The sequence below is a fragment of the Porites lutea genome, chromosome 5 (genome assembly GCF_958299795.1).
Source record: "Porites lutea chromosome 5, jaPorLute2.1, whole genome shotgun sequence".
Classification (NCBI taxonomy): domain Eukaryota; kingdom Metazoa; phylum Cnidaria; class Anthozoa; order Scleractinia; family Poritidae; genus Porites; species Porites lutea.
Window position 1 is genome coordinate 13,459,835 of NC_133205.1, and position 16,044 is coordinate 13,475,878.

Sequence of the window (16,044 nt, forward strand, 5' to 3'; positions counted from 1 at the left end):
GGTTAAAACGTTTTTTTTAACGTTAAAATAATTATTTATTGTTGACATGACTTAGTTGGTTGGACATCTGAAAACAACGTACCAAAAATATCTGTTAACCATATATACGCTATAGCAAAAGGATTTTTAACTATTGAGGCTTTATTTCTTAGCGCAAAGCATTTGTTGTTCTCCAAAAAAAAAAAGATGATATTTGAAAGGTTTGCCCACATTATTTGCCACCAGTTACTACAGGGACAGGAGATCAAAATCTTTTTATTTTGATCTCTAACGAAAGGAACATTTTATGAGCAGTGTAGTACTAGTTTTAAACTTAGTCAACTTTTTCACAGCGTGCAATCTTTGTAGTGTCACTAGTTCAATAATGAGATCTTGAATTTTCTTCAGCCTACCTAAAGCAACATATGTAATTCCAAGAGTTCTCTCTGATGACCCTAAATCAATCCAAGCTTTACTGAGGGTTAGACCTTGGCATTTAAGAATTTTCATTGCCCAGGCTAATCTTAATGGCAATTGCTGTCTTTCATATCTTTGTCCTAAGCTTCCAGAAACTTGGGTAATGGGACAAATTGGAACACATAGTTGAAACATAGAAGAAACTGAAGGTCCTTTGCATTCCTCATCAAACTGAACCAGTACACATATAGGAAGACATGGAGGTTGCTAACCCCCAACATAAACAAAGTCAAGTACTGTCCCTATAGCTCCATTGCAAAGACCAACATCAGTCCAGAGATTCATAGTTAACATGACTTTTGTACCTTTTGACAAGTGACTAACAGGCTCGAGGCCCCCCATGTGATCAGCACTAAGAGTTTGTGCACCAAGAGAGTGACGTGCCTTAGTCGTGGCTATCGGTTGATTCAAACTTTTAAGGTTACTCATGTTTAATTCTGCAACTTTTTCTATGTGGTAACAAAGTCTTACTGAATGTTGTCTGAAATCATTAACATTATTCACCTTATCTGGAGTTCGAAAAAATTAATGACTGCCAGTCTGAAATAGTTGAGTCGCCATAACGAGCTCAGGTCAATAGCGTCCTGCAAAATTGGATTGCTCAATATCACTTCCTTGAACTCTCTGATTAGCAGTCAATTTAACAACTTTCTTGAACTCATGACACAGCAGAAGACCTTGCATTTGTTTTTCTGGTTTTGACAGAGAATGATAAAGTGGTTTATCACCTGTAGGTGGTAACTGAGCTATGTCACCCACAAGAAGAATAGAAATACCATCAAAAGTGGTGTCTGTCCGTCCAGTAGCCTGTCTACAATGACTATCAATCCATCCTAACAAACTCTGGCCAACAAAAGAGTATTCATCAATTGTTAAGTACTGAACATTCTCGAGATTAGTTTGAAGCACTTGCAAAGGTATCCCTTTTAAATCACAGTTTCTCTTTGTGCCAAGAGGTAATTTAAGCAATGAATGTAGGGTGACTTCATTAACATTGAAAGATGCTTTTCCTGTGTAAGCTAAGACCCTACATTTTGTCTGTAGCAAATTCCTTATGGAATCAATTACATAACTTTTTCCTGTTCCTGCTATGCCCATAATAAGAAGACGTAAAGGATTTTGTTGTTCAACGCTACTAAAATGATTGAAACCAATATCATAAGCTGCTCGCTGCATTTCACTAAAAGTTGAAGTATCTACAATTCTTGTTGAGCGTAAAGAGTGAGAACTACTTCTGTTTTTTGTCTCTGTTTATCCACGAAGGCATTGCATTGATTTCCTTTGTTGTGAAATGTTGATATACCTGATGCCTGTTGTACAAGTGTGGATTGCTCATAAAAATCATTTGTTTGAATATTTAACTCTGCCATGAGCATCCACTCCTCTCTTTTATTGTCTGCATTGTTATCTTCTTCAAGAGAATCATTGTCTGAGGGTGTTATGTAGATGTAGCTGTTTACAGCTTGCAGTTTGGTTTCCCAATCAAGGACTAAGGCTTTTGCAGTATCTGTTGATAAGAATTGTTTCCAACATGTCGTGTATGCAGGGTTTTCAAATTGAAAAAAAGTAGCAGGAGGAAATTGCAAAGTAGCCGGAGCACTATCGGCAGCCTTGTGGAGTGGGAGGAGCAACCCCGCCCCTTCTTCAGAGGTAACGTTTACTCATTTAGAGAGAACATTTATGTAGTTTTGACCCCCAAAATGCATTTTCCTGCAGTTCCAGCTCAATATCGTTTTTGTTTTCTTAATAAAAAAGAGCTGCAAATGAATCAACGGAATAACGAAATATTGCCATAAAGTGGCTTCCGTTGCTATATTTCCTTTTACATACATGAAGTATTATCACAACAAAGTCAGCGGTCTCGTTTCGTTTCTACTTCGATTCGCAGTTTTTCTCAACACTTGCGCTGTTGAAGGCTTTTTTTGTTTAAACCTCCTTCAGTCTTTTCTTGAAAATACATTTGGTGCAGTCAAGACCATAATGAGGAACATTTCACGAGAAAGACTGCCTTCGCATTCACCACGTGGATGCCGCTACAGCTACGGATACTGGTCATTTCAGCCTCAGCATATTGTTTTATCATCACTTTCAGAACTGGAACAACACGTAATATTTGTTAACTCTTATTCCTAAAATTATTGTTACCTGTTTCTCTTCGGGACTTCTCCGCAGTTGACAGAAAAGACAACATCGTTTGCTGCCTCCGCTTCATGTTGCAACTTTCGAGTGAGAACAAATCTGCTGCCGCGCCGATACATACACGTTCAAATGAGAGTCCGTGCACACGAGCAGACTTTCCCACCAAAAAAAGCTCTCGCTTCGAAGATCAGAAGCCATACTGTTTATTAATTATTTTCAGCAGTTGGCGTTTATTTATTTCCTCAAAAAGATCAGATCACGATTAGTTTGGTGAAACAGAATTGTGTAGATTTGGAATACAAAAAGTACCCGGCGCAAATGCTTGAAGTAGCCGGTGACTTGCGCCGGGCGCCGGCTAAATTTGAAAACCCTGTGTATGTCTCATCAGATTGTTCAAGGCTATCCCAAGCATCATCTGGTGTACATTGCCAGGGTTTGTATTTAAGCAACTGATGTTTACGAAATAAACCATAGTCTTCATTTTTTGGATTGGATGAATAATTAGGGTAGGTTTTCACAATTACAGTTTTTCCTCTTTGGTGAAGTTTTGAACCTTTAAAATAAATTTTGATGCAAACTGACAAAAATTGTACGTCTCTAATAATTGTGGATCTACCTTGAGATAGTTATGACGTTCAGCATAGATATCAACTATTGAAGGAACTGTACAAATTTGGTGGTTTGCTCCAAGTTGGACTCTTCTCGGTCAATCAAGTGATGTAGCGATAACCTCATTAGAAGCACTTAAAAATTTTGACAGTAAATGATGCATGACCTCTTGAATAGAGTAGTCTCTTTGACCAACAGTTTTCGGCATAACTTACTTAAGGGCACCAGGAGTATCAGAAGTATCAGTGAAAGCATTTTTGACTACAGAAGATGCTTTTTCAGCTTTTGATGTATACTTAATTCCAGACAAGCATGATAATATATAACAATTTGAATATTGCAATTTGTTCTCCACCCTTGAAGCCGTAATGGCTGATGACGATTCAATCTAGAATCATTCCGTGTTGTGACAATGACAGCTTTATATTTTATGTCGCCAGTTTTTGTGTTGATTAGTTCAAATTCAAGTCTTGTTTCAGCATGGTTGTCATAAGGAAAGTTGAACCTACAATGTAATTCAGATTTGTCATCTTGTGGAAGACAATATTTAGTACTACCTGTAGTATGTCTCTCCACTGAATTTAACAAATGTACATAATCATCTTCCATTTCATTTGCTTTTAATGAAAGATGTGATTTTTGACATGGGTGAATTTCTGGTTTTGATCATCCATCATCAGGAGAGCAAGGATTCCAGGTTGTCAACAAAAAGTCAACATATTTTCAAACAATTAATTAACTCAGCTTCCTTGGCTTCATGTATTTCATTATCAATATTTACAATCTGTTCTTTAGACAGCATATTTTGTTTTTCCATATCTATATTTTGAAGCCAAGTATCCCTTAAGGGCCTTCTCTGTGAGGGAACATAATCCTGGGTCATTTTTCAACTTAGCAACTCCATGACAATGGATAGAACCCCTTTGGACTCCATATTCGTACCAATACCAATGCCAGGAAGCCTGCAATGAATCCTTCAACCAATCCTTAACAAAACGATCTGTTCTTTCAGAAAGCAGCCGATCTAAGAGATGTGGTTTGTCCAAAACAGGTTGTTACCTATCGGCTGGAGTCAGTTTTTCATTGCTACTCTTTTTTAACAAGTTGTGAAACTCTGGCCAGTGATATTCTGCACATGATAAAGTAAAAAATATTGCGGGTGGTCCCTTTTGAGTTGTTGTAGCCTTTAGGTCTTCTTTTGATTTATGCCAACAAGCACTGCTACCAGTTATATTTTTGGCATAATACATCAGCTTAGTGAAGAATAGCTATTAGAAGTAAGCATTTGTTTGAGTTGTTCTACAGTTAGCTGGGCCTCACCTGGATGTTGCTTAAGAAATACACTACCCTGACTAAGAAGTCTGCGCCTTTGGATCATATTAAATGCCCAGTAAGCAAATCGTGGATGACGCGCAAATCTGTACACCCATTCGCCATTGATGTTTTCAGCAAACTTTATCAAGTGCTTTACTTTATCACCTAGGGTTACAACTCGCATTGTGGCAGTATTGGTTGGATCTCCAATAGCATCAGGGAAGAGAGTGGGAAAAGCCATTGTTGCTAGTAGCTGAATTTTGAATTCACTTAATGGATTGGTTCTCTACTAGGCCATGTAGCTTTTGTAGTGGTATCGTCTTAGAATATCGCACAAGTCCACAACTCAACACGCTTTTAATCCGACTTACACACTACATACATATTTTATCCTCGTGTTCTACTACATGCCGTCCTAATTAATACAGTATTACATCCCATAATAATCCTGCAGCAGGTAGAACGACTTCCGGTACACTACATCTCCCCCTTATTACAAAAGAGCTGGCACCTAAACTAGGTATATAAAATGACTAACCAAAACTAATACAATAAATTTTGAAAAAGGTGTCAAAAACAGTCTCTTGTCTCTCGTTAACATAACCTAAACTACATATACAAAGTCACAAACACAGTCTTGCATCCAGGCTAGCGCTTGCCTAGTGCGCACGGGTCGCGGGGTATGTGAATCACTCGACAAAGGGCTACTGGGGGATCACACGGTTGGGTTGGCGGACCCTCTGCAATTTGAACAGGCTGTTTTTCTATCAAGGGTGTTGGCTGTGGTGGCAACTGATCCTGTTTAGCTTCCCCAGGTTCATTGAAGTTTTTCATGTGGGCGATGTTGCGCATCTTGCTATTGCCATTGACGTCTTGCAGAATTACAGCATTCCTTTCCTTATGAGTGACTACGTAAGGTTCAGCCTCGTAGATGGGTGAAAGCTTGCTTTTACGGGTTTGATTCAATAACACTTTGTCACCCTCTTCTATGTTGCTGTACTTGGCAGCCCTCGTCTTGTCTGCGTGTTCTTTCTGTCGCAGTTTGGCACGAGCATCTCTCTCTCAGCTTCTGTTGCCAAAAGGGCTCAGGGGGTCGGTCTTCAAGAATTTTAACTTGCGGTAGGTTGTCTCGCAGTTTTCTCCCGATAAGTAATAGAGCAGGAGAGACAGCAGTAACAGTGTGCGGGGTTACTCTTAACTGGAACTGGAAGTTTTGAAGAGATTTCCGCCAATCTTTTCCTTCAAGGCGTGCGATTCGCACAATCTTGAGAAGGGTTTCATTGCAACGCTCCACTTCTCCATTGCTCTGGGGCCAGTATGGTACACCCTTTTTGTGCTCGATCCCTAGATACTCTAAGAACTCCTCGAATTCCTTTGACGCAAACGGAAGCCCATTGTCACTACGAATGGTTTGGGGAAGACCATGTGTTGCAAAGATGGCTTCCAAGCTTCTTACTACATGGTTGGCATCTGTTTTCTTCAGTAGTATAGCTTCTATCCAATAAGAATAATCTACCACCACCAGGAGGTGTTCTCCGTTTGATATCTCAAAAAGGTCAATTGAGATCTCTTGCCGGGGACCGTCAGGCAACCGGCTTGATCTGATGGGCTCAGGTTTGGCTCTGGGTCCGACAAACTGACACGGGTGGCATGCACGGATCGTTTCTTCGACCTGCTTGTCAATTTGTGGCCACCACACTCTTTCTCTCAGACTGGCCTTGGTCCTTACCATACCCAGGTGGCCCTCATGAGCCAGGGTAATGGTCCTCTTCAATAAGCTCTCAGGCATCACGACACGATTTTCTCTCATTACCACTTGCCCAACCAGCCATAATTCATCTTTCACTGCTTTATAAGAGGTGCCTGACAACTTGCTCCAATTACCTGTTATCACAGCCTGGTGGACGGGCTGAAGTGTGGGGTCTTCTGCTGAAGCAGTCTCCACTTGTTTGGGCGTTGAGGCGGCTGGCATTGCTTTAGTCACCACACTGTACGCAAAATCTTCTGTTTTTACAGTGTCTTTTTCTTGGGCGTGGCCCACAGGGAGGCGGCTAAGCACATCAGCGGCATTATCTGTGCCTCGTATATGTGTCAACTCATACTGGAACTGCTTCAGGTACTGGAGCCACCTTTCTATCCTACCAGATGGGGGCTTGAACTGACTGCCGAGCACTGTGACCAAGGGGTTGTGGTCTGTGCATATCTCAAACTTAATTCCATAGAGGTACAAGTAGAACTTCTGACATGCCCATCTGACGGCTGGTGCCTCTCTTTCAAACTGGGAATATCTTTGCTCAACTTTGCTCAACTTTCGACTAGCATAGTAAATTGGTCTGGAGGTCTCATCTTCTTGCTTCTGTTCAAGAATGGCTCAACTATTTGGAGGTTGCCCGAACAAAATTAAATCTTTTCCTCGTGAAGTGAGAGGTTAAAAAACTCGTCAACGAATCAAATTAAAGGAAACTGATTAATCTGTTCTGTTCACATTGCATTGAATTAAATTATGATGTCTGATGCTGACAACGCTGATGTCTGATGATGACAATGATTTTCTGACATCTTAAAATCTCTTTGCTCCTCTCTTCCGCTTACTTCTTCTCTCAGATTGCACCTCCTCCATTTTCTTTGTGTTCTTTCTTTTGCCTGTTTTGTATACCGGTTCCACCTGTATTTCTTCCACATCGACTGATGTAGAACAGCACTCCGCGGAAAGAAGTAAGTCGTCATCCGTTTCATCTTCAACAACAGGGACCACCCAACTGCTTACCTCAAATGCATGGTCTGCGGCGGAATTGTCGTCTTTGGCAAGGTTCCCTGGCGTAGATCGGTTTCTTTGGTTGTCTGCGGCAGAATTGTCAGATGGGGGTTGGTTCTCTGAAGTCGATCTGTTTCTTGGGTTGTCTGCGGCAGAATTGTCAGATGGGGGTTGGTTCTCTGAAGTCGATCGGTTTCTTTGGTTGTCTTCGGCAGAATTGTCACAGGAGGGGTGGTTCTCTGAAGTCGATCCGGTGATCTGTAACACTAGATATAAGAGAATGAAATGCGAGAGATTGATATATGTTAGGATAACTAATGACGGAAAATTTTTTCTAGTAAGACACAGAGGTACATCTAGGACTTCTCGTTTACTGGTCATATTTTTGTTTTAATGCATGTTTGCAGTGATGTACTAATTACTTGTCTCAACCTTGGGGAAAATGCATTTATAGTCTTGTCTCCTGTGTATCAAGCGATACTCTGCCTAGGGTTGATGCTCACGGGCTGTTCTGCATGGGAAAACTATCGACTTTTATGAAAAATTTATATATCTAAACATTATTGGTTCACCCTAGACTTAAAATTGCATAATGAATTATTCAGTAAGTATTAGTCAGGTAAGTCAATACTTATGTTTCGTTAGCCATTTTCTCCCACAAGCACTTTTACCACTCTATGCATGGTGTCAAAGTGTTTCACAATTGACGTCTGTAGTACTGACAGCAGAAGACGCCGTAGCTTTACTGTAGATTTCACACGTTTTGCCACGAGGAAATTCCCAAACTACTGCCTAAAATCATAGCAAGACCAGCAAAAAATACCACTTAACGGATCACGACTGCTGCAAGAACTCTTCTTTTCATGCAATTCACTTTGAGACTCACCTTGTTGAATTTGGGTCCGAACTTCAGAGGGGAAAGACGAGAAATAGATGCAGATGCAACTCTCCATCTTTCCCCCAATCCGCCGCTTCTGACTCGTCTTCCCCAACTCAGGATGTTTCTTAATGATCGCGTGTAAGGTTTCTCGCTCGCTAATGTCAAGCGGGAAATTTTCCTCCCCCATTATCACGGTCTGCCTCCCCTCTGTCGTCATAGGGCGCATAAAGGTGTCTATCTGTTGAAATGGAAGGGAAGTAATTAGCATTTAACAAAATCAGGACCATAATGATAAAGGCTAAATCACGGGTTTGTGGTATCGATGTCAAACATGAGGAAAGGGCAGTAATGTAATCACAAGTGCTAAGGACTGGTTGACGAAAATTATTGAACAGTAAACCGGGTTCGAGGCCTGGCTACTATAAAAAGAAAAACAAAACTTTTGAACCTTTATCTAAACAAATCGAGTGGGTATAACTGACGATTTTTCTCGCCTCATTAATATGATTCACCCCAGCGTAGACGAATCACCTACCTCGATATTTTTGCCAATCATCCCTTCAACCTTTAAGATACCAGAAATGGTGACTTCATAGATATCTTTTATCGATCCGCGAAATACTTTGACGGCACTCGTTCAGGACTAATTAGTCATTCCATTACTCTATAGAACAAATTTACGTACTATCCCAAAAGTTCAACCGTTGGCTACTATCTCCCAGCCCTCCTCCCCACTACTCTTCAGCCCCGAGCAAGAATCTTGGGTTTCAGGCCATGGGTTTATTGAATTCGCAGCAGAATTTTGAACTATTGAAAAGGACCAATAGTATGTGGAGTTAACATGATTACCTCTTCCTTTGGTAATCCTCTGCACTTTGCCATTAATTTGTTTCCCAGTTCACATAGGACTTCCTCTGCTTTTGTGCTGTCCAAAGTGGAGGAACCAGCCAGCTTCTCACTCGAGGATTTGATAAACTGAGAAAACAATTATAATCAAGAAAATATTAAAAACATACAACTGTTTATATTTGCATACCGTAAAAAAAAACTATCTAGGTTTTATTAGACCTTACGTCATTGAGTACGTCCCTTAGTACGTCGTACGATCAGCATTGTCATCATAATTATCATTAAGACGCCTTTTCTAAAAAGAGGAAGTAATCAAGACCCCTCCTGATAAACACAAGGTTCGCGAGTGTAGTTGGCGGACCCATTCTATAACGAGAAAAGACAAACATTTGCGTATATTTGCGTATGAAAGTTTGGCCCAGTTTGTGGTATATTCAACTCTTTCGAATTTCATAGCCCTCATTCTAACAAGCAAAAGAAACGGAAAAATGTTATTGATCTTGGCCTCTTAATAATGGCAAAAAGTTCTGTGCAATTAAAGTACCTTTTGAAACACCTGTTTTTGTGCGCGGGAATATTGCACCAGCGCCAACGCCCCACTAGCGGTCTCCTTCCCCACTTTTAGGGGAATTATTATATCCTCCATCGATTTATTGTCAAGTAATTCTTTTGCCACAGGTTTATGCAGAATCTACGACATGAAAAAAATCCTTTGTCAATTAAGATGAATGAAAAAATAAGGCAATAAGTACAATAAAAAGGGGGGAATTAAAATCTACTTGTACGATCGTTTAATAAGAGGTACAAGGCTTTGGCCGTAGATCCATTCTTCTCTTTAGTTTTTTTTAACTCGTTGTAGTCGGTAAAACGAATTTTACCTCAGGAAATAATTTATGTCTTTGCTGACACTGAATTCAGCTTCACCAGTCTCCCATGCTTCATTCATGGTTTGCGTGACTTCAAAATCAAGGGTTCTGAACACCTGGTATGCTTCATCTGTAAACTCGTAGACAATACACCCTTGCTGATGCTTATGCCAGATGTCTTTGTAAATATCTGTAGTGAGGAATTCGGAAAACGTAACTTGTGTAAGTTTTATTTGCCTTATTTCTTCAGTATTATCAACGGTACAAGAATATTAATGGCATTTTTTGATGGTGTGTGTTATAGCGCAATAAGCCAAGGCTATTTATTAAGTTTCATTCGAATTGAAGACAAATTGTAGTCCAGAATGTCGTGCTTCGGCGACTTCGAAGGCTTGCCCCGATAAAGGCAGAGTCTTCTTTTTGTATTCCTCAGTCAAGAAGACAAAAATCACTGGAAAAAAAAACAAAAATCCAATGGTGATTTTACTTGGTTTTTTCCTGGATTTCACCTAAAATCCAGGATTGGTTAAATTGCAATTTTTCCAGGGTTGGTTATGGAGAAAAACCCAGGTTGGTTCTTGCAATAATAATAATAATAATAATAATAATGTTTATTTCTTATATTGCGCAGTCTAGCATGCGATAAAGATATGATCGAGTGCGCATTACAACACTAAAATCTTAAAGTAATAAATGGCTAGTCCAAATAATGATAATAATAATAATAATTTACAATTTTCGGAAAACAATAAAAGTAAAATATGAGTTAATAAAAGAACTAATAAAAAGCTAATTTAAAAAGATGTGTCTTTAGTAAAACTTTAAAAATGTTCAATGATTGACATTGTCTAATTTCTAGAGGGAGTCGATTCCATACTTTGGGCGCAGCATTTTCAAACGCCCTATCCCCGAGTGTCTTTTTTGTTCTATAGGTATTGTCCATTAGGAGTATGCCCCGGTATGATCTCAACTGATACCGCGAGCTCTCTTTGATTTTTATCAAGTCTAAAAGATATTGTGGTGCGACGCCGTAGATACATTTGTGAACTAGCATTGCTATCTTGAATTCTATTCTGTGGGTAACCGGAAGCCAGTGCAGGTTGATCAGGGATGGTGTGATAGGATCATACCTAGATATAGTACATACCAGCCGAGCTGCCGCGTTCTGCAGGCGTTGCAGCTTACCAAGATGAACAGCGGGCGTACCATGTAATAGACCGTTACAATAGTCTAATCGTGACATTATAATAGCCTGTACAATGGACTTCCTATTATCATATGATAAATACTTTCTAATACGCCGGATGTTATGTAGATGGTAATAAATATTCTGACATATGCTGTTAATATGTGTGGTCATATTCATGTTTGCATCAAACCAAGCACCAGGTTTCTAACAGAGTAAACCGCAGAAACCTTTACCTCACCTACTTGCAAGTCACTTATCATAACCTTATTTAACTGTGCGCGTGTACCTATAATAAGAAACTCGGTCTTAGCATCGTTCAGCCGAAGTTTGTCTTGGACCATCCAGGTTCTTATGTCCCTGATGCAAGCTTGTAGAGCGTCAACAGCATCCGTCTCAGTAGCAGAACCATCCGGCTTAAATGAGATATAGAGCTGCGTATCATCAGCGTATGCGTGAACGTTAGGGAGATGGGATTCAACAACATCGAAGAGCTTACTTGCGTACAACGTGAAGAGCAAGGGACCAAGACATGATCCTTGAGGTACCCCTTGAGGCAGATCAAAGTCACTCGAATAGCTCCCGTTAATCAGGATTCGCTGTTTCCTGTTTGATAAATACGAGTGAAACCATTTAAGAGCGGTACCTGTAATTCCATACGTCACGCACAGGCGATTCAACAACACTTGGTGGTCAATCGTGTCAAATGCTGCACTCAGGTTTAGGCAATTACCTAATCTGGAAATTTAATTTTACCAGTGTTGGAATACGATAATTCCAGCAATGGTTTTCAAGTTAACCAGGAGTTAACCATCTTTGGGTTCAGCAAAATGTGGATTTGGTAACAGCAAAAACCAGAGTGTGATTCCAAAGAAAACAGTCAGGATAATGTGAAATCCAAGTCAGGAAATATTAACTATCCAGTCCTGTATTTCTGAAATACAGTTTGTGGAAAATGACTTACCCAGGGTTGGATTAATAAAATCTCCATTCATGGAAAATGACTAACCCAGGGTTGGATTAATAAAATCTCCATTCATGGAAAATGACTAACCCAGGGTTGGATTAATAAAATCTCCATTCATGGAAAATGACTAACCCAGAGTTGAATTGGTAAAATAATCCAAGACATCCCCATACTTAAAAAAAATAAAATAAAAATAAAGCTACAATGTTTTATCCAAACATTCATGGTAAATAAACCCTTTCAGGTTTTTTCCCTATGTTTATGCTATGAAATATCCAAATATTACAACATACGAGATCTCATTGGTTCAACTGACCAGAAGACCTTTATTCACAAAATGATACTTAATAGCAAGACAATTTGTAACTGTGACATGCATGTACAAAATTGAAAATATACATGTATATTAACATGCATTTTATGTGAAGTACTTAATACTGTAAAAACACAGTTTTCAACTTCTAAAAGGTTGAAGTTCATAGTGACGACTACTAAAAGGCATGTTTACGTTTCTTGCTTCTGTTACCTTCTTAATAAAACACAACTTCTAATGCACTCCATTTTTGTTTAGCTCTAAATCTTTGTAAGCTTTACATCGTCTGTAGATATTTTTTGTAAATCTACTGACTCAGAAATGGTAACTTTCCCTTTTTTCAACAAAGTTGAACCGACTGCCTTAATGTGGGTGTTTTTGTCTTTATTACGCAAAAGGTTGAGGCCTAATTGCTTGGCCTCTTCCTTTAGGGCTTGTAGTGTGACATCACTGATGGCAGGTTTGTCCAGCCACGCGAGTATTACGGCTGTGGAGGACATCAATGTCAATCCTGGAAAGGGAGAGAAGACACCATAATGAATTTCATATTTCAAACTTATTGACATGCTGAGCAAACTGTTTTGTTGTCATTATTATTATTGTTATTGAAATTTTGGGGGGTAGACCACTCATAGTGTTAGTAGGAAATGAGAAGAATCCAATAAAACCAATCATTTTTCCCATTCTCATTAAGAAAGCAAAGGCTAGCTTCAATAAGAATTTCAAACAGCATCAATTTTTAACAAGAAACACTGTTAGTGTTAGATTAAACCCCTAATTTGCTTATGTTGCATGAGAAAATACATTTTAAGACAGTTCATGAACCAGGCCCCATGTGTTAACAAGTTGTATGGTCTTCCTAACACTAAGTCTTGTCCACTGGATAGAGTGATCCAACTTTTAAACAACTGATGCACGCGTTGTTGTAGTGGTAAAATTTTGCTATATCTTTCCTCTATCATTCGTTATTGTTTGCAAAAATATATAAAGCAAAAAATCATACTAACCATCATTGAAATAAGATTCATAGTTTTTAACTTTCTCATTTCTTGCTGATGCTGATGACAACTTGCTATCTTGACTGCCACTTGAGTTGTCTGAATCATTAAGAGGATTATTTTCCTTTCGCCTCCTTTCTTGCATGTGTTTTCTGATAATTTCTTCAATAGCCTTCCGGCCTAATCCTGCTTTAAGAAATGTGTACGTGTCATCTTCACTAAGTTGTTCAACTATTTCCAAGAGCTTTTTAGTACTTTCTGTGTTCCCTCTAAACCAGGGTGCTGGTTCATCCTCAGGCCATACTGTTTTGGTGAATGCAATGATCCTCTTCTTCCTGAGTATTAAAAGTCAACAATCCATCAAAACTTGAGCATTTTTGTTTTAAGTAAGAAACCACATTGTAACATAAATACAGTGTACAGACCAAGGGTTTGACCAAACATGATTTTCATGGACACATGAAGGGAGAAACATGAGTCCGGAAGTTGTGAATTTGTAAATAATGGCTGGTGGAGGGGAGGCTCAAGTTTATTTGTACTGAAAATAAAAAGTCACTGGTACTTGGCTGTAGTCAAAAGTAGCTATATATTACTTACTTAGTATTGTAGATGCTACGATCCATTGAGGATAATTCATCGTTTTCTCTGTTTGTCAAAATTCTGTCAATCTCGTCATAGCATGTAAGAGGCTCCAATCTAGATCTCTTGGTTGAAGTCCGGTGTGGCTCCATGAGAGCTTTTCCTGGAAAATATACAGCACAAAATCAGTAGCTATTACATCCTCAATACACAGACCTTTTTAGTTCAGTGTTGATATACACAAGCTCAAGTACTTTTTCTATATATTAACAACCACTTCTCTTTAGAGTACTTAAATAACAAGTTAGAATAATCTGGCACTAAACGGGACAATGGGCACTGGGTGCTTCATCAACACAAGACACATGGAAATATATAATAATTTTTTCTCTCAGAAATATTTACCGAAAAGGGTTTGGACTGCCACGACAAACTTGTTTTTCTTTCCTATTGTGGTTAGACCTAAACTGTTCATAGATTCATCCGTCTTAATTCTTTCCGATTGCAATGTAGTCCCGTCTATTTCCTCTCTTTCAAAGTTTGCAGCAACCTCTTCGTTAAACATGGATTTTGCCCATTCCTTGACTTCTTGAACATCCCAATCTAATGAATAAAAGAAAAAGAACCTGTCTTATTATACAAACAGTTCACGTTCGACGTTAATGTTAGCTTAAGGCTTACATCGGTTTTGGCGGGAACTTAAGACTTACCTTTTGCATTGTCATTTGACTCCCGCTTTGGAACGAGCACACTTTTCGAACGCTTTAACGAAACAGGCAACACATCTGATTGCGTTTCAACGGGGCTCTCCTCGTCCACCGACAACGTATCTCCTGAAGAATCCAAATCACCACTCTCCTCGCTTCTACGACGTTGTGGTGGCATCTGCGACCGATACAACCTTCCCCGTTGAGAAGCCATGTTGAAATGAACACTCCTCGCAATCCCGCCACTTCTCTGTAGCCTGATTGGATGATCTGGATTGGGCGTTTATACAATGTGCATGTTGTGTCACTTGAATATGCCACCGCTGGCCGGCATGTATTAGAAGCTGGAAACATGGCGGAGAGAGACGGGAGTGAAACCTCAACAAAACGGCCATCGTCTCTCTGTTTTTGTTCTGCTAAAAAAACAGTACATGTTCACTGTACCTGCACTTCCTGCAATGGAAAACCTGTGAATTACCGGACTCAATTATCCCACTTAGAATTTGAGAGAAAGTTTGAAGCTGCCAATGCAGTCAATTTGCCAGGTAAGTTATCTATAAATAAAGTCTTAATATATCGTGCTTTGAAAAGTTTATTGCAAACCATCCAAAAGACCAGTCTTTATTATTATTATTATTATTATTATTAATGTTAGTCCTTTGAATATTACACTTTACAAATGCTCGTCTCAGTTAAATATTACAACACTTTACAAAATCAATAATCAATAGAAAACAAAAGTTACAGGGGAAAGGGCGGGAAAAAAACAAAATATTTTAAATGTTACACTTTGCGAAATCAAAAAGTCAATAGAAAGACAAAAGTAAAATGGGAGACGAGATGGGGAGAGGGATGGGAACAAAAATTATAAATAAATAAGCGTAACTTAATAAACAATTAACTGAGCTAGCTTAATCTCATATTTCTTTATTTCGTCAAGCATATTTCTAAGCTTATAATGCTTAAGTGAATTCATCTGCATTATTTCTGTGCCTATTGCAAGTTAAAAACGTTATTTTTTTAATGCGAGTAAGCTAGTGTATTTCTTTGGCTTCTTTTTGGTAGCTATAGATCCATCCATTGGAATATTTGCCACTGATGAAGAATTAGAAGATGAAGATGTGACTGACAGTTTCGAATATATTGAATCTCCTGATTCTCAAATCCATTCGGCTGTGTCTCCAAGTTGCTCTGCAAATGAAAATATCAGTGATGAATGCAATGATTTTGAGGAAAGCAATGTAACAGTTGCCAGCACTGAAGAACAGAACTTAAAGTATGCGATTGTGAAGAGTATTTTTGAAACCATTGAACTGAGCACAAAAACAGGTGCTTCTTTAGCCACAATTGTAGACCTGCTATGCTTTGCACGCCGTATGTATTGCAGAGGGAGAGGTATTGATGAAAACGATCACCCAATGAAATG

At 39.1% G+C, this 16,044-nt stretch overlaps 1 protein-coding gene and 1 pseudogene across 1 annotated transcript; both read right to left on the minus strand.

Moving 5' to 3' along the window:
- Nucleotides 1–267: 267 nt before the first annotated feature.
- On the minus strand, nt 268–4,818 carry LOC140937920 (uncharacterized; annotated as a pseudogene).
- Nucleotides 4,819–12,383: 7,565 nt separating this feature from the next.
- On the minus strand, nt 12,384–14,832 carry LOC140937921 (uncharacterized). The gene is made up of 5 exons (XM_073387487.1): nt 14,622–14,832; nt 14,317–14,514; nt 13,930–14,074; nt 13,342–13,667; nt 12,384–12,845 (listed from the first exon to the last, which is right to left on the minus strand). Exons 1-5 carry the CDS (start codon nt 14,830–14,832, stop codon nt 12,595–12,597), a joined length of 1,131 nt encoding a protein of 376 aa, XP_073243588.1. The 3' UTR covers nt 12,384–12,594.
- Between the last annotated feature and the right edge of the window lie 1,212 nt (nt 14,833–16,044).

Bases quoted from the DNA above. Each gene is read 5' to 3' on its own strand.
- LOC140937921 (XM_073387487.1), bottom strand. From the start codon at position 14,832: ATGGCTTCTCAACGGGGAAGGTTGTATCGGTCGCAGATGCCACCACAA. The intron at 13,668-13,929 runs GTAAGTAATATA...TTTAATACTCAG, and splicing joins CGTAGCATCTACAATACTAA to GAAGAAGAGGATCATTGCAT. The intron at 12,846-13,341 runs GTTAGTATGATT...CTCCCTTTCCAG, and splicing joins TGAATCTTATTTCAATGATG to GATTGACATTGATGTCCTCC.